The sequence below is a fragment of the Salvelinus fontinalis genome, chromosome 4, assembly GCF_029448725.1.
Source record: "Salvelinus fontinalis isolate EN_2023a chromosome 4, ASM2944872v1, whole genome shotgun sequence".
Lineage (NCBI taxonomy): Eukaryota > Metazoa > Chordata > Actinopteri > Salmoniformes > Salmonidae > Salvelinus > Salvelinus fontinalis.
The window spans coordinates 37,807,003-37,831,685 of record NC_074668.1 but is presented as its reverse complement, the minus strand read 5'-3'; the positions used below and the strand labels follow the sequence as shown (position 1 = coordinate 37,831,685).

At 45.5% G+C, this 24,683-nt stretch overlaps 2 protein-coding genes across 3 annotated transcripts in view; one reads left to right on the top strand and one right to left on the bottom strand.

Moving 5' to 3' along the window:
* Window positions 1–24,683, bottom strand: part of LOC129853704 (ras GTPase-activating-like protein IQGAP1) — an 87,747-nt gene that overhangs the window by 13,876 nt on the left and 49,188 nt on the right. Inside the window, exons 6-25 of one of the 2 annotated variants that reach the window (XM_055920043.1) lie at window positions 24,461–24,528; window positions 23,521–23,634; window positions 23,086–23,264; window positions 22,204–22,291; window positions 21,707–21,870; window positions 20,810–20,897; window positions 20,508–20,671; window positions 20,115–20,275; window positions 16,333–16,457; window positions 15,699–15,862; window positions 9,513–9,603; window positions 9,177–9,344; window positions 6,624–6,766; window positions 6,040–6,210; window positions 5,820–5,903; window positions 5,578–5,649; window positions 5,376–5,445; window positions 5,021–5,229; window positions 4,570–4,710; window positions 4,312–4,475 (exon numbers count right to left, since the gene is read on the bottom strand). In XM_055920043.1, the coding sequence (XP_055776018.1) occupies window positions 4,312–4,475; window positions 4,570–4,710; window positions 5,021–5,229; window positions 5,376–5,445; window positions 5,578–5,649; window positions 5,820–5,903; window positions 6,040–6,210; window positions 6,624–6,766; window positions 9,177–9,344; window positions 9,513–9,603; window positions 15,699–15,862; window positions 16,333–16,457; window positions 20,115–20,275; window positions 20,508–20,671; window positions 20,810–20,897; window positions 21,707–21,870; window positions 22,204–22,291; window positions 23,086–23,264; window positions 23,521–23,634; window positions 24,461–24,528 (2,628 nt within the window). Of the gene's footprint in view, window positions 1–4,311; window positions 4,476–4,569; window positions 4,711–5,020; window positions 5,230–5,375; window positions 5,446–5,577; window positions 5,650–5,819; window positions 5,904–6,039; window positions 6,211–6,623; window positions 6,770–9,176; window positions 9,345–9,512; window positions 9,604–15,698; window positions 15,863–16,332; window positions 16,458–20,114; window positions 20,276–20,507; window positions 20,672–20,809; window positions 20,898–21,706; window positions 21,871–22,203; window positions 22,292–23,085; window positions 23,265–23,520; window positions 23,635–24,460; window positions 24,529–24,683 lie in introns of both variants that reach the window. The other variant, XM_055920042.1, reaches the window with a different exon arrangement.
* Window positions 10,769–13,563, top strand: LOC129853705 (proteinase-activated receptor 3-like). Its single transcript, XM_055920044.1, has 2 exons — window positions 10,769–11,189; window positions 11,583–13,563. The coding sequence occupies exons 1-2, from the start codon at window positions 11,102–11,104 to the stop codon at window positions 12,650–12,652; spliced, it is 1,158 nt and encodes a 385-aa protein (XP_055776019.1). The 5' UTR covers window positions 10,769–11,101; the 3' UTR covers window positions 12,653–13,563.

The window sequence follows — 24,683 nt, the reverse complement described above, 5'->3', positions numbered from 1 at the left end:
ATAGGTGTTTCCAGTTTCAGAGATTTTTGTAGTTCGTTCCAGTCATTGGCAGCAGAGAACTGGAAGGAGAGGGAAGAATTGGTTTTGGGGGTGACTAGAGAGATATACCTGCTGGAGCGCGTGCTACGGGTAGGTGCTGCTATGGTGACCAGCGAGCTGAGATAAGGGGGGACTTTACCTAGCAGGGTCTTGTAGATGACCTGGAACCAGTGGGTTTGGCGACGAGTATGAAGCGAGGGCCAGCCAACGAGAGTGTACAGGTCGCAGTGGTGGGTAGTATATGGGGCTTTGGTGACAAAACGGATGGCACTGTGATAGACTGCATCCAATTTATTGAGTAGGGTTTTGGAGGCTATTTTGTAAATGACATCACCGAAGTCGAGGATTGGTAGGATGGTCAGTTTTACAAGGGTATGTTTGGCAGCATGAGTAAAGGATGCTTTGTTGCGGAATAGGAAGCCAATTCTAGATTTGACTTTGGATTGGAGATGTTTGATGTGGGTCTGGAAGGAGAGTTTACAGTCTAACCAGACACCTAGGTATTTGTAGTTGTCCACATATTCTAAGTCAGAGCCGTCCAAAGTAGTGATGTTGGACAGGCGGGCAGGAGCAGGCAGCGATCGGTTGAAGAGCATGCATTTGGTTTTATTTGTATTTAAGAGCAGTTGGAGGCCACGGAAGGAGAGTTGTATGGCATTGAAGCTCGCCTGGAGGGTTGTTAACACAGTGTCAAAAGAAGGGCCAGAAGTATACAGAATAGTGTCGTCTGCGTAGAGGTGGATCAGAGAATCACCAGCAGCAAGAGCGACATCATTGATGTAAACAGAGAAGAGAGTCGGTCCAAGAATTGAACCCTGTGGCACCCCCATAGAGACTGCCAGAGGCCCGGACAACAGACCCTCCGATTTGACACACTGAACTCTATCAGAGAAGTAGTTGGTGAACCAGGCGAGGCAATCATTAGAGAAACCAAGGCTGTCGAGTCTGCCAATGAGGATGTGGTGATTGACAGAGTCAAAAGCCTTGGCCAGGTCAATGAATACGGCTGCACAGTATTGTTTCCTATCGATGGCGGTTACGATATCGTTTATGACCTTGAGCGTGGCTGAGGTGCACCCATGACCAGCTCTGAAACCAGATTGCATAGCGGAGAAGGTGTGGTGTGATTCGAAATGGTCGGTAATCTGTTTGTTGACTTGGCTTTCGAAGACCTTAGAAAGGCAGGGTAGGATAGATATAGGTCTGTAGCAGTTAGGGTCAAGGGTGTCCCCCCCTTTGAAGAGGGGGATAACCGCAGCTGCTTTCCAATCTTTGGGGATCTCAGACGACACGAAAGAGAGGTTGAAGAGGCTAGTAATAGGGGTGGCAACAATTTCAGCAGATAGTTTTAGAAAGAAAGGGTCCAGATTATCTAGCCCGGCTGATTTGTAAGGGTCCAGATTTTGCAGCTCATTAAGAACATCAGCTGACTGTATTTGGGAGAAAGAGAAATGGGGAAGGCTTGGGCGAGTAGCAGAGGGGAGGGCAGTGCTGTTGTCCGGGGTAGGGGTAGCCAGGTGGAAAGCATGGCCAGCCGTAGAAAAATGCTTATTGAAATTCTCAATTATAGTGGATTTGTCGGTGGTGACAGTGTTTCCTATCTTCAGAGCGGTTGGAAGCTGGGAGGAGGTGTTCTTATTCTCCATGGACTTTACGGTGTCCCAGAACGTTTTTGAATTTGTGTTGCAGGAAGCAAATTTCTGCTTGAAAAAGCTAGCCTTGGCTGTTCTAACTGCCTGTGTATATTGGTTTCTGGCTTCCCTGAAAAGTTGCATATCACGGGGGCTGTTCGATGCTAATGCAGAACGCCATAGGATGTTTTTCTGTTGGTTAAGGGCAGTCAGGTCAGAAGAGAACCAAGGGCTATATCTGTTCCTGGTTCAAAATTTCTTGAATGGGGCATGCTTATTCAAGATGGTGAGGAAGGCATTTAAAAAAAATGACCAGGCATCCTCTACTGACGGGATGAGATCAATATCCTTCCAGGATACCCCGGCCAGGTCAATTAGGAAGGCCTGCTCGCTGAAGTGTTTCAGGGAGCGTTTGACAGTGATGAGTGGAGGTCGTTTGACCGCTGACCCATTACGGATGCAGGCAATGAGGCAGTGATCGCTGAGATCTTGGTTGAAAACAGCAGAGGTGTATTTGGAGGGCAAGTTTGTTAGGATGATATCTATGAGGGTACCCGTGTTTACGGAATTGGGGTGGTACCTGGTAGGTTCATTAATAATTTGTGTGAGATTGAGGGCATCAAGCTTAGATTGTAGGGTGGCTGGGGTGTTGAGCATGTTCAAATTTAGGTCGCCTAGCAGCACGAGCTCTGAAGATAGATGGGGGGCAATCAGTTCACATATAGTGTCCAGAGCACAGCTGGGGGCAGAGGGTGGTCTATAGCAGGCGGCAACGGTGAGAGACTTGTTTTTAGAGAGGTGGATTTTTAAAAGTAGAAGTTCAAATTGTTTGGGAACAGACCTGGATAGTATAACAGAACTCTGCAGGCAGTCTTTGCAGTAGATTGCAACACCGCCCCCTTTGGCCGTTCTATCTTGTCTGAAAATATTGTAATTGGGGATAAAAATGTCTGAATTTTTGGTGGTCTTTCTAAGCCAGGATTCAGACACGGCTAAAACATCCGGGTTGGTAGAGTGTGCTAAAGCAGTGAACAAAACAAACTTAGGGAGGAGGCTCCTAATGTTAACATGCATGAAGCCAAGGCTATTACGGTTACAGAAGTCATCAAAAGAGAGCGACTGGGGAATAGGAGTGGAGCCAGGTACTGCAGGGCCTGGATTCACCTCTACATCACCAGAGGAACAGAGGAGAAGTAGGATAATGGTACGGCTAAAAGCTATGAGAATTGGTCGCCTAGAGCTACTAGAGCAGAGAGTAAAAGGAAGTTTCTGGGGGCGATAAAATAGTTTAAAGGAATAATGTACAGACAAAGGTATGGTAGGATGTGAATACAGTGGAGGTAAACCTAGGTATTGAGTGATGATGAGAGAGATCTTGTCTCTAGAAACATCATTGAAACCAGGTGATGTCATCGCATATGTGGGTGGTGGAACTGCAGGGTTGGATATGGTATAGAGAGCAGGGCTAGAATCTCTACAGTGAAATAAGCCAATAAACACTAACCAGAACAGCAATGGACAAGGCATATTTACATTAAGGAGAGGCAAGCTTAATCGAGTGATCAATAAGGGTCCAGTGAGTAGAGGTTGGTTGGGGTCGTGGCGATCCAGACAGCTGGCCGGGTATATGGCTATCGGTAGCAGCATAGGATGGAGGTCTGTTTGTAGATACCTCGTGCGTTTCCGTCGGTAGGTTCCGTGTAGTGGGGTTTTGTTCAGATAGCAGCCGATAAGACAGCTAACGATTAGCGGGCCTCAGATGAGCGTTCAGGTAACGTCGGGACGGAGGTGCCGGTTGGATAAATCCCTCGGGCAGATAACGTCGGCAGTCAGTCGTGAAGGCCCGGTGGGGTTCCGTATCTGCAGCAGCAACAAAGAAACGGGTCCGGATGGTGATGGAACTCCTCAGCTGGCTAGCTCCAGCATGATTTGAGTTAGCTCCGGGGTCGACGTAAGCCAATAGTCACACGGTATGCAGCTAGCTAGCTGCGAAATCAAGGTGCAAGTGTCCAGAGCCTGCGGTTGGATTCCGGGGAAACTGAGAGAAAAAAAGTCCCGGAATGCTCCGGTCCGAGTCGCGTTGCACAAAAGTGCCGGTAGATTATCGAGCTAAAGGAATAGCTGATGACCGCAAAACGTGGGCAGCTGAAACACCAACGCTAGCCAGCAAACCGGCTAATTTCGGGGCAGCTACAGATTAGCTTCTGGCTAGCTATCGGAGTAGCTTCTGGTTAGCTTTCAGGCTAGCTTCTGAATTAGCCCCTGGCTATCTTCCACGATGGATTTTCAGATTGAGGTAAATAATACTTATTGTAATTGGTGAAGCGGGTTGCAGGAAAGCTTTTGCAGGAAAGCTTTTGTAGTTGAGTTCTTGGATAATAAAATAAATAAAAGATATGTGAAGAAAAGGTGTAAATATATATATATACAGGACACGACACGACAATACGGAAAAAGACGTCTGAACTGCTAAGCCACCTTGGACTGTTGCATTAAACAGTGCTACTGTACATCGTTGCCTTATCTGACCAATGAGCTAGCAAAAATGAGCGGAGAGAAACAAAGGCACCCAGGCAAAACCATCTATAGTTCCTGTATAAGGGGTGTGTACGATTTGGGACAGGTGGACACTTCCACTCACTTGATCTCCTCCTCCAGAGCGGTCTTAAAGAGTTTGAGAAGCAGGTACTCCTCCCTCTGGTTGGAGGCGTAGTTATACAGGGTGAAGATCACTGTGTCCATGAACTTAGTGGACTTGTTCTGTGGCATCTGGAAGATCAGCTTGGCCAGGTATGAAGGGTTGGTCTGTGGAGCAGGAGAGGACTTAGGGGTAAAAGAGTTTGCGTGTATGTGTGTGTGTGTGTGTGCGCATGTCTAAGCGTGTGTGTTTAGAACTCACCTGTAGCAGGTAGAAGAGGTGCTGGTAGGCCTCTAGTTTCTTCCTTTTGCCTTTGCTGAGGCCCTTGATGCCCTGCCTGTCCCCTGCAGCCAGCTCCTCTTTACTCTTCTTCTTCAGCTTTTTACTGTGAGACACCACATCCTGGGAAGACAGACAGCAAAAACAGATGCGGCAGCATGTAAAAGGCCCTTCTCACCTATCCAGTTGTGTTTGATCAGTGATAGCTTTAAGGAAGACAGGGATGCATTATCAAAGTATCTGAGCAGCAGGCCTATTACTGTTGTAGACAATAAAGTGCTGTCTCCAGAAGCAGGTGTTATCAGCAGCCTAAGGCAAATGGTTTTGGAAACTGTAGCAGGTCTGTTGGTTAAAAGCATAGTTTCTCAGTTGAGTTGGAAAGCACTGTTTTGTCAGTTGTGTTCCCTCAGTGTGTAAAACTATAAAATGTCACCTGTAGGGTGATCCTGTTCTTGACCAGTAAGCCGATCTTAATGTCCATCAGGTTCAGGTCTTTCTCCATCTGCTGATTGGAGCGGATCTTCGTGACCACTTCCTCCCTGAGCCGTGTCACTTCCTGTTCCTCCAGCAGGTCCAGGCTGCTTTGTTCCAGCAGGTGGACGAACTTACGCACCACCGAAAGAGGAGGGTCCTGGGCCCCGGCTACAGGGCAGAGAAAGACACAGAGAGACACACACACACACACAATGGTTTCGCATTGCATCAGAGAAGTTCAGGTAGTTCCAAATCTCTTCGAAATCGTAACTTCTCTGAAACCGCGTGACGTATTAAATGCTGTCTAAACTCACTGAGTGTTCTGTAGTCGTCTCTGGCTTTGTTAGCCTTGAGGAAAGCTTGGATCTTCACTATTTCTTTCTCCTGAACATACAAACAAGACAGAAGGGTATCAATCTTCAGTAAATGTCACTGAGGAATAATAGGAGTCATACTATATGACTCCATCTCAATGACATAAACCCTCATTTTTTATGTAGGTGTTGTGTTACTCACATGGTCTATGAAATACTGCAGTCTTTGAGAGTATTTACGTTTAGCTCTCCACATCTTTACAAATGACTGAAGCTGGACCGGGAGGAAAACAACAATGTTAGCAACTCGTAGCTGTGTGGTTCTGTTGAGGTTAAACAGTGTGTGACATCTCTCCTGATTATTGACACTCTTTATTTCTCACTGTTTCAAACACATGTTTTCTCTTTCAAATAAGGCTCACAGTCCCAAGTCTAACTTGTTACCTTGACGACAGTCCCCACGTTGCTTTGAAACACGTTGAGTCTTTCTTTGTATACCTTCCTCTGTTTGTAGCCCTTCCAGGAGGCCTAGACACAAACATTATGACATTAAAATCATCTGTGTTTGAGTAAACTCCAAAAGCAGTATGTGAATTTTAACTGTAAATAGGAAATTGTTTTACTTAAAAAAAATGAAAACAGTGTAGAACATATGACACCGTACCTGTAGTCGGACCACGTGTGGCTGTTGTTGTAGCAGGTAGTCCAGTCTCTGGGCGTGAGCTCTTCTCACCAGGTAACCTCTGATCCTGGCCTGTAGCTGGGTTACCAGGGTCTCGTTGGCCAACCATAACTGTTCCCTGTTATACTCCGCTGTCACACCTCCAACCACACTCTGACCAGAGGACACATACAACACTAGATTAGTTTTAAATGTGTAAAGCATTTTAAATGACTCAGAACATGTGTGTGGTCTCTGGTGGTGTTCTGTGTGCTATGTATGGAGAATGGCATTCTGTTAACTGATATTTTGTGGTCTGTGTCATGCAACAAGAATAATACATCATGTCTTAGGGGGCGGCAGGAAGCCTAGTGGTTAGAGCGTTGGGCCTGTAACCGAAAGGTTGCAAGATCGAATCACCAAGCTGACAAGGTAAAAATCTATTGTTCTGTCATTGAAAATAATAATTTGTTCTTAACCGACTTGCCTAGTTAAATAATGGTAAAATGTAGAAAGAATACATAATTTCGTCCGAAGAAATAATACATAATTTCTTATGTAGAATCCAACATAAATATGACAGGGACCTGTATTTCCTCTCTGCGGAGCTGTGTGCTGTTGTGTGTGAAGTCCTCTGGCTCCTCCCAGGTCCCCTCTCTGTTCTCCAGGTTGTAGTAGTAGTCATAACTGTCCTTGATACAGTGTCTCACCCACACACTGTCACTGCTGCCTGCTAGAGGAAACAACACCTGGACATCACACTGCTGCCTGCTGCCTGCTAGAGGAAACAACACCTGGACACCACACTGTCACTGCTGCCTGCTAGAGGAAACAACACCTGGACATCACACCCACTCTCACTGCTGCCTGCTAGAGGAAACAACACCTGGACATCACCCACACTCTCACTGCTGCCTGCTAGAGGAAACAACACCTGGACATCACCCACACTCTCACTGCTGCCTGCTAGAGGAAACAACACCTGGACATCACCCACACTCTCACTGCTGCCTGCTAGAGGAAACAACACCTGGACATCACCCACACTCTCACTGCTGCCTGCTAAAGGAAACAACACCTGGACATCACACCCACTCTCACTGCTGCCTGCTAGAGGAAACAACACCTGGACATCACACTGTCACTGCTGCCTGCTAGAGGAAACAACACCTGGACATCACACTGTCACTGCTGCCTGCTAGAGGAAACAACACCTGGACATCACACTGTCACTGCTGCCTGCTAGAGGAAACAACACCTGGACATCACACACACTGTCACTGCTGCCTGCTAGAGGAAACAACACCTGGACATCACACACACTGTCACTGCTGCCTGCTAGAGGAAACAACACCTGGACACCACACTCTCACTGCTGCCTGCTAGAGGAAACAACACCTGGACACCACACTGTCACTGCTGCCTGCTAGAGGAAACAACACCTGGACACCACACTCTCACTGCTGCCTGCTAGAGGAAACAACACCTGGACATCACACCCACTCTCACTGCTGCCTGCTAGAGGAAACAACACCTGGACATCACACACACGGTCACTGCTGCCTGCTAGAGGAAACAACACCTGGACATCACACACACGGTCACTGCTGCCTGCTAGAGGAAACAACACCTGGACATCACACACACACTCTCACTGCTGCCTGCTAGAGAAAACAACACCTGGACATCACACCCACTCTCACTGCTGCCTGCTAGAGGAAACAACACCTGGACATCACACCCACTCTCACTGCTGCCTGCTAGAGGAAACACCTGGACATCACACACACACACTGTCACTGCTAGAGGAAACACCTGGGCATCACACCCACTCTCACTGCTGCCTGCTAGAGGAAACAACACCTGGACATCACACACACTGTCACTGCTGCCTGCTAGAGGAAACAACACCTGGACATCACACCCACTCTCACTGCTGCCTGCTAGAGGAAACAACACCTGGACATCACACACACTGTCACTGCTGCCTGCTAGAGGAAACAACACCTGGACATCACACACACTGTCACTGCTGCCTGCTAGAGGAAACAACACCTGGACATCGCACTGTCACTGCTGCCTGCTAGAGGAAACAACACCTGGACATCACACTCTCACTGCTGCCTGCTAGAGGAAACAACACCTGGACATCACACTCTCACTGCTGCCTGCTGAAGGAAACAACACCTGGACATCACACACACTCTCACTGCTGCCTGCTACAGGAAACAACACCTGGACATCACACACACAGTCACTGCTAGAGGAAACAACACCTGGACATCACACACACTGTCACTGCTGCCTGCTAGAGGAAACAACACCTGGACATCACCCACACTGTCACTGCTGCCTGCTAGAGGAAACAACACCTGGACATCACCCACACTGTCACTGCTGCCTGCTAGAGGAAACAACACCTGGACATCACACACACTGTCACTGCTGCCTGCTAGAGGAAACAACACCTGGACATCGCACTGTCACTGCTGCCTGCTAGAGGAAACAACACCTGGACATCACACTCTCACTGCTGCCTGCTAGAGGAAACAACACCTGGACATCACACTCTCACTGCTGCCTGCTGAAGGAAACAACACCTGGACATCACACACACTCTCACTGCTGCCTGCTACAGGAAACAACACCTGGACATCACACACACAGTCACTGCTAGAGGAAACAACACCTGGACATCACACACACTGTCACTGCTGCCTGCTAGAGGAAACAACACCTGGACATCACCCACACTGTCACTGCTGCCTGCTAGAGGAAACAACACCTGGACATCACCCACACACTCTCACTGCTGCCTGCTAGAGGAAACAACACCTGGACATCACCCACACACTCTCACTGCTGCCTGCTAGAGGAAACAACACCTGGACATCACCCACACACTCTCACTGCTGCCTGCTAGAGGAAACAACACATGGACATCACTCACTAAACTCCAAATGCATGATTTACACAATAGTTGACTGTAATATGTGGTTGTCGTACCAAGCTACCTAAAGACAAATGCACTAACTAAGTTGCTCTGCAACGACTGAAATGTAAATGACACGCCCAGAAGTTGGGGAGGTAATGTATTGAGAACAAACATCCATAAATAAGCTGATTGTATGCCAGGTTACCAGTGGTAGTGTTGAGGTCCTGGCGCTGGGCCAGCTGTGTCTGGTAGGTGTCTGCACACTCAGACAGAACACCTCTCAGCCCTGCCAGGGGAGACTGGAGGGCCTGTAGGGTGGTCTGGGAGTCCCCCTCTGCCACCTCCCTGTTGATGTCCGCCACAGCTCCTGCCACTGCCACAACACACAGGATCAGTTATGACATTTAACATTTTGGACATTTAACATTTTGGTAATTTACCTCTCATCCAGTGGTTTGAGAATTGTGATGTGAAGAACTACTAAGAAATTATTTGTTCATGGTTTTGAGTGAATGGTTGGGAGTGAGCATGGTGTGCCTACATGCGAGAGCCTCCTCTTCATCTTGGTTGGCTGTGTGTATCCCTTCTTGAATCTGGTCGAGCCACAGCACAGCAGACTCATCCCCTGAGCTCTGGAGTCAGACACACAGAGTCAATCTCTGCTTTTCAGAGTGGTAGACCACACAAACATTGACAATCCACACAACACAGTGCATAATTCTAGCTTGAGATGTGCACACATCATTTGAACTTTCTGTTAAAATCAAGTGTTTGAGATACAACCACAGATCTCAAGTTAGGCCTGAGCCCTAACTGAATGTTCTTCTTCTAAGCACTAAGACAGCACATGTAAAAACAAAAACAACAAAAACGCTCCCCCCCCAAAAAACATACCTGGGTTAAAATAACTTCGCATTTTGTGGTACTTTCTATTGGTTTATTAAGCCAGACATGCTCAAACTGGCAGAGATAACATTTTTGTAAATATTGTAAGTATTTGAAACCCAGGTATGAAGCACATTAACAGCTACAAAGACAGCACAAGCATGAACAAGAAGTTGTACCATTTCCTCTGTGCCCAGAGGTAAGACCTGAGGGAAAATGTTGAAACACATTGTTAATGGACAAAACATCCTCAGCTCAGTCCACACCATTGGTCATGGGTCCATGGCTCAAACACAAATACCACTTAAAATAGCAGAGAAACCACACTAAACGTTTATTCAGCCTGCCTGACCAACATTTTCCTTCTCAGACTAATTGTGGAGACCTTTGGGAGCAGAGAGGTTGTCTCCCCAATGACACAAAAGGCAGGAAGGAAGCCAAGAGAAAACAGGCCCCCTTGGTATGTCAGGAAGTAGATCTGCTTTTGACCAGTGAATTCCCCACTGACCATACAGTATATAAATACCTTTAGGACGTGTAGAAGATAAGCAAGAACTCGTACAAGCACAAACATAACATACAGACCAAAGCTAAATAGGAACTTGTGACCATACTTTCTAACTTGACAATTGTAGTTCCGATCACATGGAATCAAAATGTGTGTGACTTAAAAAGTGGAATACTGAAGATCAAAGCAGGTTCATGGAAACTGTTCCAGGAAGCTTGGGTTTTGCAATCATCCTACTGCTACAACTGTATGTTGGATGTTACCCAAGCTGATAATCTTGTTACTTAGTATAACCGGAGTTAATCTTTTTACTCTAACATTAGTAATTTTGCATTAGACAAGCCATATTTTCAGTCACAGAAAACTGAAAGACTTGAGAAACCTGCACAAAAAAAAAAAAAACTATTTTAGGAATGACCAACTAAACAGTAAAGTATTAGGACCGTCTCCTCCCACTCTGCTGAATCAGTAGATAGGGTCTGACGCAGAGCAGGAATTCAGTTTCAAGCCTGGACAGGAAACACACAGAGTATACACACACCCTACGCACACAGCCTCACGGTCCAGTGCTAACACCAGTGTAGCATGGACTTCCAGTACAGTAGCCTGCTTGATCATGTGAACCAGCTATCTGGATGGCTAGTTGATTCTGCTAGTTAATGAACAACTAGCCTATAGCAAGTGTATAGAAACACTAGAGGACTTTGAGTTGGAATAAAACAGGGATAATAATAACAATGTGGAGGAGACAGGAGAAAGACCGGACCAATACACTGGCTGGGATTCTCTTCTGTCTGACGGTAGGACTATCTCTCCAGGACAATGGTAAGTCACTTTCTTTTTACATTTCTCCTTAGGATTTTAGAGAGGACATCATTCTTAAGCCTTTCATATTACAATTGGGGACTTTGCATCCACTTGGTCAAGCTGCATTTTGGTAGGGCTTCACCAGTTCTGTTTCCCCTCCAACAACATGCTTGTTATGCCTAAATGTTTGCCAGTAAATCAGCTTCACAATCGCTAGTGTACGGTTGTCACACATCTTGTATGAATTGTGTAACATCATGCATGTTTTAAACAGCATTTTGAGCCAATTAACTTAAATAATATCTAGATTATTCTAATGGAATTTCCATTCAATACTGTGCGTCAAAGGGGAATAGTTGCATTCAAAGTAGAAAACCTCACACCGGAATTAAAATCTATGTTCTTCCACAGAGGAGAAAGTCAACAAGACAAAAATAACCACCTTAGCTGTGTTGGACCCAAGGACGTTCAATGGCAGGAGAGTTCAGACCAACTGTACGGCTGCGGCGGGGCCCCCCAGCTTGGTCAACCTGTCCCCTGGGGCCCCTGGGCTGGACGTGAGGCTGGAAGACCCTGCAGTAGCCTACACCACGGGGCTACTCAGCACCCGGCTCATCCCCTCAGCCTACCTCCTGGCCATGGCAGTGGGCATTCCCTCTAACGCTTACATCCTGACCTTCCTGAGGCTCCGGACCAGGTCTTTCTCCACGGCTGTCCTCTACCTTAGCCTGGCCCTCTCTGACCTACTCCTCCTGCTCTCCCTGGCCCTCCGAGTCCACTACCACCTAAACGGAAACAACTGGGTGTTCGGCGAAGCTGCCTGCCGTGTCGTCACCGCTTGTTTCTATGGCAATGTCTACTGCTCTGCCCACACCATTGCTTGTGTCAGCCTCAAGCGCTACCTGGCCGTGGTGAGGCCCTTCCTGTACAGGCGGCTGCACAAGACGGCCTGGGCGTTGGGGGCAAGCCTGGGGGTGTGGGGCCTGTTTGGGGTGGCTGTGGTGCCTGAGCTCCTGGTGAGACAGAGCTTCCTGCTGCCTCGTCTGGGCTTCACCACCTGCCACGACATACTGCCCCTGGAGGACTCCCCCCACGCACTGCTGGTGCCCTACAGGTTGGCACTGGTCTGTTTAGGGTTACTCGTGCCCTTTGTGGTCTGTGCCTGGACCCATGTGGCGGTGGTGCGGCATCTGGGTCGCTCGGGCCTTGACTGGACACCCTTCATCAGGGTCAGTACACTGGTCTTCCTCATCTTCACTGTGTGTTTCGCTCCCAGCGGCGTCCTCCATATTGCCCATTACGTGAGGCTGTCCACCAGTGGAGAGGACGGGCTGTATGTGTACTCCAGCGCTACAGTGTGTCTGTGCTGCTTCCACAGCTGTCTGGACCCCTTCCTGTGTATTCTCATGTCCAGGACAACCGCCTCCAAACTGCGCTTCACCTCTCTCAGGAGGACACAGCAGACACCTGTTCTGGTGTAGAGACTGTGTGTATGTGCCCATTGTATTTAAAAAATATATATATTTCAGCTTTATTTAACCACGTAAGCTAGTTGAGAACAAGTTCTCATTTACAACTGCGACCTGGCCAAGATAAAGCAAAGAAGTGCGACACAAACAACAGAGTTACACATGGAATAAACAAGCGTACAGTCAATAACACAATAGAATAAAAAATCAAAAAAGAAGTCTATGCAAATGTGTGCAAAAGGCGAGAGGTGGTAAGGCAATAAATAGGCCAGAGTAGCGAAGTAATTACAGTTCAGCAAATTAACAATTGCGTGATAGATGTGCAGATGATGATGTGCAAGTAGAAATACTGGTGTGCAAAACAGCAGAAAAGTAAATAAAAACAATATGGGGATGAGGTAGGTAGATTGGGTGGGCTATTTACAGATGGGCCATGTACAGCTGTACAGTATCTTCCATTGTCAGAGCGCAGTGGGGGAGCCCAGAGCATGAACAAGCAAACTACTGAAGATGAAGAGGCAGGGAAGCCGTCTGGAACTACACGCTGTAAACAAGGGAACAGGAAACAGCTCTGCTTGAAATCTGAACACAATGTTATGCTATGCGTTCTCCCCTGTGGGATACTATCAGAGCTACTAAGTTGACGGTTTAGCAAATGTTTTCATTTGTGTACAGTATCAGCAAGGATGTCCTGAAAAACCAGCCGACGGCAACAGTGACGACAAAAACAATTCTCCCAGAGATGATGTTGAGAAACCAGACTGTTTCGGCATGTCCAGGCCACTCATTATCTCAGCCAAGGAAGGACATGCTTACTTCAAAGTTATCATTATGTACTGTTTTGATTTGTTCACAAGGACAATTTGTAAATATAAAACCCTTGCAATACAAATGTATTATGTATTGCAAGGGTGTATTACCATTCATGTATTACCATACATTCATTTATTAGTTAATTCCCATTTTAATTCTGTATATTCTGTTGTCCACATTGATAGGTGTAGACTGCACACGCCTTTCATTTTAGTCATTTAGCAGACACTCTTATCCAAAACAACTTAGAGTTAGTGCATTCTTCTTAAAATAGCTAGGTGAGAAACTACATATCTTAGTAAGTACACTTTTCCTCAATTTTAGTAGTAGAAAAGTCAGTGCTAGTAAGGGGAAAAAAAGTCAAGTGCGAGTGTTAGTTCACGACAGGCTATTTTTATATGTGAAGGCCGGAGTCACCTCTTCACTGTCGACGTTGAGACTGGTGATTTTCAGGTACTATTTAATGAAGCTGCCAGTTGAGGACTTGTGAGGCGTCTTTCTCAAACTTGATACTAATGTACTTGTCCACTTGCTCAGTTGTGCACCGGGGCCTCCCACTCCTGTTTCTATTCTGGTTATAGCCAGTTTACGCTGTTCTGTGAAGGGAGTAGTACACAGCGTTGTACGAGATCTTCAGTTTCTCGGCAATTTCTCGCATTGAATAGCCATCATTTCTCAGAACAAGAATAGACTGACGAGTTTCAGAAGAACGTTATTTGTTTCTAGACATTTTGAGCCTGTAATCGAACCCACAAATGCTGATGCTCCAACTAGTCTAAAGGCGGTCAGTTGTATTGCTTCGTTAATCAGCACAAAAGTTTTCAGCTGTGCTAACATAACTGCAAAAGGGTTTTCTAATGCTCAATTAGCCTGATAAACTTGGATTAGCTAACAACGTGCCATTGGAACACAGGAGTGATGGTTGCTAATAACGGGCCTCTGTATGCCCATGTAGATATTCCATAAAAAATCTGTTGTTTGCAGCTACAATAGTCATTTACAACATTAACGTCTAAACTGTATTTCTGATCAATTTGATGTTATTGTTAAGGACAAAAAAAAGGTGCTTTTCTTTCAAAAACAAGGACACTTCTTTCTTTTTTAACCACTTTTTTCGCCCCAATTTCATGGTTTCCAATTGGTAGTAGTTAGTCTTGTCTCATCGCTGCAACTCCCGTACGGACTCGGGAGAGGCGAAGGTTGAGAGCCATGCGTCCTCCGAAACACAACCCAACCAAGCCGCACTGCTTCTTGACAACGCACATCCAACCCAGAAGCCAGCCGCACCAATGTGTCGGAGGAAACACCGTACACCTGGCGACCAGTGTCAGCGTGCACTGCACCCGGCCCGCCACAGGAGTCGCTAGTGCGCGATGAGACAAGGATATCCCTGCCGGCCAAACCCTCCATAACCCGGACGACACTGGGCCAATTGTGCATCGCCCCATGGACCTCCCGGTCGCGGCCGGCTGCGACAGAGCCTGGGCTCGAACCCAGAGTCTCTGGTGGCACAGCTAGCACTGCGATGCAGTGCCTTAAAAACAAGGACATTTCTAAGTGACCCCAAACTTTTGAACGGTAATACATATTATACACACACACACACTATTTATTTCATTAAATCTTTTAGGTGGGGGTGCTGTGGGATTATTTAAGATAGTCTTTGAAGAGGTAGGGTTTCAGATGTTTTCGGTAGATGGGCAGGGACTCCGCTATCCTAGCTTCAGGGAGAAGCTGATTCCACCATTGGGGTGGATAAAGTACATGTCATAGAATGAGCAGGGTTTTAAATAAAGGTGAGGGCAGGTTCATTCCGATGATGTTCTTGACTCCAGACAGACCTTTTTTAACATGCTCCCATTAATCACTGAACATCTCATTCATCTCTGTCACTGCCCCTATCCTTCTCAACTAAACACCTTATTAGGTCTAGGTTACAGATCTACAGTCATTCCAAATGGCCCTCTAGTCCCTATATAGCGCACTACTTTTGACCAGAGCACTGGGCGCTAGTCAAAAGTAATGCACTATATAGGAAATATGGCAACCTAGATCTGTAGCCTGGATCTGTAACCTAGATCTGATCAACAGCTGTGATCCCCAGCCTCTGGGTACTAATGCCTTCTCCGTACAAATGCCTTCTCCGTACAAATGCCTTCTCCGTACATGAGATGTATTAAGATGGAGGCTTCTCTGCTCGAGGGAAGATATCTATAGGATCTCATAATAGCTGACAGTCCAGTACCTTACAGATGAGTAGCTTGGTGTTCTGCAGGACGTCATGGTAGTGTTTCGCTGTTGCTGGGTTTACCCCCTGCAGTTTGGCCGTGGGCAGGAGCAGAGCAGAGAGGGTCTGTTCAGGATCCCCAGAGCTCAGCGCCTCGTTGATCTCAGCTATAGCAATAATACCTGGAGGGGAGTTGAGACAGACAGCATGTGTAATGACACTGAGTCAGGGGGAGTTGAACCTCCCCAAGCAGCAGGGAAACAGCCCTAATGATACTGATCTCAGGACTACTTCATCATCAATGTGCGCTTGAGCAACCCACTTAATCCCAATTGGCTCCAGGGACGCCGTACTACTACTACTGTATGGCTAATCCTGTAAAACAACACATCTTCTGCACCTATCCGGTGTACGTGACAATAAAACTTTGTATTATTATTTAGACTGTATTTATTTAGTCAAGACACTGCTAACTTTTCTCCCAACTAAGTGAATGTTTAGACTTGGGAGACATTGTCTACATCCCAAATGGCACCCTATTCAGTGCACTACTTTGACCAGAGCGCTATGGGCCCTGATCAAAAGTAGTGAAATAAATAGGGTGGCATTTGGGATGTAGTCAGTGTCAAGACCGTTAGAGGACTTGACTTACGCTCGTGTTCTTCGTGGACCTGTAGGTTGACAGTGTCGATGGTCTTCTGAACATCATTCCAGGTGAGGAACTCCAGGCCTTGGGACAGGCTCTCGGCTCGGAGACTGATTAGAGTGTCTGCATACCTGAGAGACAGAGGGGGAGAGGGGGAAGGGGCAGGGCCAGGCGAGGTTACACATTAGGCAGACAGACGTTTCTTCTTCTAGTTGTTACCTGTGTGTGTGTGTGAGTAACTGTGGAGTTCCCTCTCTGGAGCAGGGGTCTCCAACAGGTCAATTGCGAGCTACCAGTAGTTGGCCAAACATTTCTGAAAGTACTTGCTTTTTTCACGAGTTCTGCCGCAAACTTTCATGAACAAATCTCACAAGTATCAGACACCGCAAGCTTCCAGCTACTATCCAATCAAAGCCATCTTGACATTATCCCACCCCTGGTTAGCCACTATTGGCTTAAAAAGCCAAGCATAACATCTGCCAATTAATTTCAAGCAATATTGCCACTTTAGCAAACTCAGCATGTGCAACAGTACAGAAACATTGCTAGACCGACACATTTCTCTCTCTCTCTCTAGATCTGCAATTAAAGGGGTAATCAAAAATGTCTTTTTTTTTACCTTAAAAATTGTCTTTTGATGTGATTTAAGCATTGACATGGACTCAGATCATCCATTTTCATTGGTTCTCCAAGAATAATTTTTATTTTGTTTGTGAAAAATATAAACAACGCAAAACCCGGAAAAATTCAGCCGAGAAGACAACATTTGGGAAAATACTAAACAGATTTTATAGGGTTAAAGTTGTTTATTAATTTCAGGAAACTAGGCATATCTCGCGCATCACAACTTCACTGGAGAGCCATTTGAACGTAAAAAATTTTACATTTTTTTATCAAAATGCATTTTTTTTTGGCAGAAATGCCTTCTGGAACATGTGAACTTTCATGTGCCTTAATAACAAACTTGTATGCAATCTGTAAATATGAATAAAATTACTCAATTAGTTGGTTTAGCCACAGAAATAGGTAGCAACCTTCCTGCTAGCCATGATTGGCTGAGAATGAGTGGGCTGGACATGCCGAGAGATGAGTTCGGATTGGTCTGCCATGTAGCAGGCTTCTGTCTATTTGAGCTGGTCAGTATGTTTAGGTAATCCTGTCTAACGCGGCTTTAAATATATATATATATATATTGTAGTAGAATTGCATTAATGTTGCTCTCCACTTTCTGGAAGACCGAGGTTTGAAAATCAGTGGAATTAGAGTATGATAGGTAAGGAGATGGAGAAAACACCTGTCTCCGGATTACATCTTCAAACTAAGGGCAACCATGGCATGCGTGAGAGAGGAAGAAGCATCCATCCATGTAACAGTCTATAGCAAGCTACATTTTCAGATATTACATGTTTCAAATTGTCAGAAAGTTGTTTTCATTTCAAGTTAAAGTGTACTGTTAGCTAGCTAGCTAATGTTAGCAGGCTGGCTCGCTAGCTAGCGTTACGTGTATGATCTGTGTAGTAATATTATTCTTATCTCAGAGCCATTTGCTTTGCCAGTTATAGCTAACATTGAACCTGGTTGGTTAGTTACCTGCAGATTCATGCAGGGTATTAACTTCTCTAGGATAGGGGGCATCATTTTCACTTTGAATGAATAGCGTGCCCAGAGCCTCCTACTCTGTCCCAGATAATAATATATGCATATTATTATTACTATTGGATATAAAACACTCTGAAGTTTCTAAAACTGTTTGAATGATGTCTGTGAGTATAACAGAACTCATATGGCAGGCAAAAACCGGAGAAAAAATCCAAACAGGAAGTGAGAATTCTGAGGCCGGTCGATTTTCAACTCATCGCCTATTGAAATCCCAGTGGGATATGGATCTGTTTGCACTTCCTACGCCTTCCACTAGATGTCAACAGTCTGTAGAACGTTGAATGAAGCTTCTACTGTGATGTGGGGCCGGATGGGAGCTGTTTTAGTCAGTGGACTGGCAGAGTGCCAGTTCCTGGTCATGCGCATTCCACATGATATTGACTTGCATTCCATTACTTCTATAGACACAAAGGAATTCTCCGGTTGGAACGTTATTGAATATTTATGATAACAACATCCTAAAGATTGATTCTCTACTTAGTTTGACAAGTTTATTCGACCTGTAATATAACTTTTTGAAGTTTTCATCCAACGTTCGCTTGGATCTGCGCGAGCGTTTGGATATGTGTACTATACGTGCTAACAGAAGTAGCTACTTGAACATAAATAATGGACATTATCGAACAAAATGGCTACTGCTATAGGTTTTGCTCACCTTAGACAATCACTTGTTCAGCTGATTAGCTGTCTTAAGTCAGATCGCGAAAAGCGAATCTAAGTGAGACTATCCTACGACGCTCATCACCAATGGGAACCGTCGACTAGTTATCTTCCAGATTGAACAGTAGAAAACGGGAAAGGGGAGACCCCTTGCGGACGATCAGAGCCATACAACTGGAAGGCCAACAACTTCCCGAGAAGGCTTGGTTCCGACCAAGAGATATAACGAACGAAGGCATTTCACACGTAAATATATTAACGATCTTTTATTCCAAACGGGCGGTAGTTTGTGTGCAAAGTTTGAGGTTTATGGGAGAATAGTTATAGAATGTGTTCCTTCTTCTCTGTCTCCCTCTTTTCCCCCCTCTCCATCTGTGTAATAAACCGTCATATTTTGTCAGTCCACTAGGGACCTTAGTCTCATGTAAAGGGTGTATGTTTATTCTGTGTTATAATTTAGTTAGCTAGTAAATAAATAATTAACACAATTTGTGTAGTACTGAATAATGAGCTAGACTGGGGTTTTAGCAGATCCAAGAAGATTACGACTGGTCAGAATGATGATTTGATAAGAGGTAATGATTCATATCGATGAAATAGGTAAAGACCTGAGAGTTTAATTCGGGAGATGGTAACTCTAAACAAATTCTTCCGTGGTGCCCCAAATACTAATATTAATTGTACATGATTCATTTAAAATTGGGTAACAATTAAACATAGTTAAAGGATTAAATAAATAAGTCATCAGATTAATGGAAGTAAAGTCACGACTATCTACTCCGATTTCAGAGCACTCTCGTCTGAGTGTGTCAGAGCGCAGAACGACGGACGAATTTACGAGCGCTCAACACCCGTTGAATACGGCCGGTGATAGTAAACGTTGGAAAAAGAGTGTAAATTGGTGCCGGAAGCACAATTGCAGTCATCAACGCTCTGGATAACATAAAAACAGCCTAACCAGGTCAGGTCAGAATAATTTGAGAAGTAACAGTACTATGACATACACAGACAGGAGACAGGGCAATGACTACACCAATGAGAGGAACCACTTAAGTTCCTGCCTAGCAACAGAGATGTATTGGCTGTCTAGATGTGCAAGGAGTTGACTCCGCCCAGTAGAGGGTATAAATATATGTACTTGTGGAAACATGTCTGTCTTTTCAGCTGTTTAACCCAGTGGTTGAATAAACTTGTTTTGAGCTTTTTCTAGTTGTCCGTTTGAGTTAACTTGGTTTGTCAGAACCTAATAACATCAAGGACCTGTGAAGTGTTGCAGGGGAGAAGAGATGCAAGCTAGAAAAAAAATAGTAACTTGCGATAAGTTACATTTCATTTAAGTAGATCTCATGCAAGAAAAGGTTGGAGACCCCTGCTCTAGAGGGACAAAAGGGTAGATAGTTGTGGTGTTACCTGTGATATGTCAGATAGTTATGGTGTTGGCTACCTGTGCAGGTTGTGGTGTTGGCTACCTGTGCAGGTTGTCCTGATCCATGTTGCTGAAGCCCAGAGGAGAGTCATTTAGCTGTTCAGTAACAGCCTGGGGGTCCTTGGTGTCCAGGACCTCGTTGAGCACGGCCACCGCAGACAGCATCTCTACTGCCACACACAGCTCCTCATGCCCCAGTCCTGCCTGCTCAATACAATCAGACAGAAGGCTCAGTGACCATATACACCTGGACAGACACACAACTGTCTGCAAACTGGCGAACCAAGCTAGAGAAATCTATTACTACTTTGTTGTGCCAACTAGCACCTGCTCAAAACTGTACAAGTTTATATCATAGCTTAAAATAGGAAAGTGTAATTTCAACTCAAATGTGTGTGTGTGTTAGTGTGTTTGAATGCCTGCATGCGTGCGTCACCTTTGCCCCCTGTATCTGCAGGCTGAACAGTTCGGTCTGGTAGAGGTTGGCAGCTGTCTGGTAGACAATAGGAAGCTGGGCCTCTGGGTTCATCAGCTCCTCCACCGTCTCTGCTGCTACGCCATGACGAATGGCCGCATTGATCGCTACAATGGCCTCCAGTTCTGAACAGGAAAACCATCGTACTCATCAATCTTCTTATAATGCAGATGGCAAAGGATTAGCAACCTACAAATACTCAAACACGTTTATTCTGATGTAATTCATATAAATTACTGGAATGGGAGGCGAGGGGTGCTTACTTCGTTTCTCTGCCTCAGCAAAGTCGTTAGCCGAGCTGACCACCCTCTGAATCTCCTCCCTCTGCAGCATCATTGCACCTCCAGTGTCCTGAGGTCAAAAGAGAAAGTGTTTGGGTGACAAGTTCAATTTAATAGAAAAATCCTGGTTCTGTAACTCTAATGCAACTTTAATCAACAAATAAAGTCTGGGGCTGTTGAAGGCAAAAACACATCTACACAGTGCGTTAGTATTCTGCTTTCTTTTGACAGGACACTTTATATCCCGACACCTGTAAAAACCTACTAGACATGCGTCCACTACTTTGACCACTGGCCTTACCAGTGGTGTAAAGTACTTCAGTAAAAATACTTTAAAGTACTACTTAAGTCGTTTTTTGGGGTATCTGTACTTTACTATTTATATTTTTGGCAACATTTACTTCACTACATTCCTAAAGAAAATGTACTTTTTACTCCATACATTTTCCCAGACACCCAAAAGTACTCAATACATTTTGAGAGGAAAATGGTCCAATTCACACGCTTATCAAGAGAACATCCCTGGTCATCTCTACTGCCTCTGATCTGGTGGATTCACTGAACACAACTGCTCCATTTGTAAATTATGTCTGAGTGTTGGAGTGTGCCCCTGGCTATCCTTCAATAAAAAAATAAACTGTTTGCTTAATGTAAGGAAATTGAAATGTTTTAGACTTTTACTTTTGATACTTAAGTACATTTTAGCAATTCCATGTACTTTTGATACTTCAGTAAAAGTAAAAAAGTATTTGGTTTTAAATATACTTAAGTAGTATTTTTACTGGGTGACTTTCACGTGAGTCATTTTATATCAAGGTATCTTTTCTTTTACTCAAGTATGACAATTGAGTACTTTTTCCACCACTGGGCCTTACTGACCCGAGCCTTGATTTCGCAGTAGGAGGTTAAGTGCTCCAGGTACCAGTGGGAGTTTGCCTCCTGGACCCCCAGCATTCCCAGAGCGGGCACCCTGAGCCCAGCCAGCAGAACAGCCTCGTCCTGGGCAGAGATGGCCTGGTTCACCTGCCGCACCGCCACCTGGGCTGGAGAGACAGACAGGAGGGAGCAGGGGTTGGATGGAGACACTGGCCACACACCCCCCTCGGACACTACCTCTAGACCATGTGTGGAGGGCCGAGAGTCTGCGGATTTTCACTCCTCCGTTGTACTTGATTAAGGTCATTGATTAGTTAGAAACTCCTCTCACCTTATTGTCTAGGTCTTAATTGGACACAAATTGAGAAGAAATAAGGAAAAGCAGCAGACACACAGCCCTACAGAATTTGAGTTTCACACCCCTGCTCTAGACATTCTGAAGGCCTATCCTAGAGATGTTCATTATAGAACTGAGGTCATAAGACAGGAACTGTAGTTACTGTTGACAAGGTCAATGCAGCTCTGGATCTCCTGCTGGGTCAGCAGCTCCTCATAAACATCTCTCTCCTCTGTGGCTACAGATGAGCGCTGAACACGGAGACAAGAGAAAAGCATCGTGTTAGATGGACTATAAACGTACATTCTTAAAAGGATAATACGAGATTCTGGCAATCAAGCCGTTTTCTACTAAACCAGAGTCAGATGAACTCATGGATACCATTTTTTTGCATGCTAGCTATATCGGTAGACTTCCAGGCATTGCTCCAATACTAGTTAGCATTGGCTCACAAAACTACCTTCAACTTCCTTCAAACTGCACGGAAAGATATAAAAATGGTATCCATGAGTTCATCTGGCTCAATATCGCACTATCCATTTTTAAATGTTGTGCATATTGAAACTAAATCTGTCATGCTAAAATTGTTGATAATCTGGACATCATATTAACTTAAGATTTCTTGTCTTTGCTGAAGAAATGTGTAATTTAACATAGTGGGTCATGTTTACACAGAGTTAGTGAGGAGTATGGGAGGAGAGATGCCAGTTTGTTTGGGAAGACTAGTGTTGTAGTGGGAGTTCAGCTGACGCTGCAGCCACTGGAATGTCATGGCAAGTGTTTCAGGTGGTAGTCACTGCAGACAAGACTCATATACTACCAATTCTCACTACCTCTCTGCCTGGTCTAAGAGGTTTCTGTTCAGAACAGGATCAAGTTGCTGATCCAACATCAGTTTGGAAAATTCTACCAGAATCAGGGCTCATAGATCTCTGGTCAAAAGCAGTGATCTTGAAAGAGAATGAGATGCCATTTGGGACACAGACTTTCTTTTACTGATTTGTGTGGAAAGGACAACAACAGGGATGCTCTCAGAGTTCCTCACCCTCCCTGAGGCCTGGTCCTCCTTGCTAGCCTTGGCCCGGCTCAGTGTAACCTGGTAGTCCTGGGCCAGTTCTTCCCCAGTGTTCCTCAGCATGGCATTGGGGTTCTTCAACGCCCCCATGGTCACCGCTGCCTCACCCTTATCCACCGCCTCGTTGATGGCAAACACAGCAGCGTGCACTGGGGACAGAGTCAAGAATAAATACCACTCAACAGCAAAAATGTCTATCTATGGGAGGTCAGACTTTTGTTGAAGCCCAGCACTAACACAACAGATTCAACTAATCATCAAGCCCTGGATTATCTCAATCGAATGTTTTTGTGCTGTGCTGGAACCAAACCCTGCACACCCTATGGGTCTATTCAGGAGCAGGATAGAAGACCAGTGGTCTCCAGAGGTAATCCAGTGGACGGAACAGTGTACTGTACTACTTACAGGCTGCCTCGTCCACTGAGAGCTCGTTGGCCAGGATGCCTCCTATCTTACTGAAGGTTGGCATCTGGATGCCGTACTTCTCCAGCTCACTCCGCATGTTACTGATCTCTTCCTCTGTGGGACAGACAGGATCACATTACAACAGGTCAGCCAAACTGGCACAGCAGGAAACCTCTATACCCTAGGAGCAAAGGTGGTTGGTGGCACCTCAACTAGGGCGAACGGGCTCATGGTAATGACTGGCTTGGAATCAGTGGAATGGTATCAAGTACATCAAACACATGGTTTCAAGGTGTTTGATGCCATTCCATTTGCGCAGTTCCGACCAATATTATGAGCCGCTCTGTGCCTAGGAGAGGGACTGCTCATTCACTAGCAACCTATATAACATCAAGACACACTGGAGATTTTAAACAGAACGGTAAAGAGACGTGTTTGGTATTTCACACTTCACTCATATCAACCACGTTACAAATCATCTCCACCGTGCTTATCGAATTGAACACGCAGCTGGGAGCAAGTGATGACATTCTGTTTCGATCAAAACCAAACATGAGCACCAATTATGTGTCATTACCGCACGCGTACACACGCCAGCCGAGGCAATTTAAATGAGTCTTCAGAAGACATGTTTTCCTTTAGTTTTAAAGGGAGGTAGTAATCACTAGAGTGGTTCTTACTTCACGACAACGCCGTATGTTATGTCAGCGTTCATTCTGGAGCAGTTAGCTACATGCAACTTGCTCATTACACTGTCGTACAACTACACAGCAACTGTTGTTACAGGTTCAAGGACCCAGCCTCCAGTTTAAACCTGGCTGGTGCCAGGCAGAGAAGAACGCTATGGGTTGACGTTAGAGTACAGGATGAACTCCAGCTATGGCTCTTATGATACCTCAAACTATCATGATGTAGTAGAGCTGGTATAATCTGGTTTTACCTGTGAAGGCCACTTTCCCCAGCAGGTCCTGGATCTGTGGTGCAATGCCCAGTTTGAACAGGTATAAGCTGTGGGGGGGGGGGGGGGGGGAGAGAAATGGAAAGGAATGAAGCTCCAAACTTCAACTCATTAACTGATCTAGATTTAGGAAGAAAGGGTAGCAAGCTGAAGCTAAGATGTGGCTGCTGACTCAATAACTCAGAGGCAGGGGAAACCTACATTT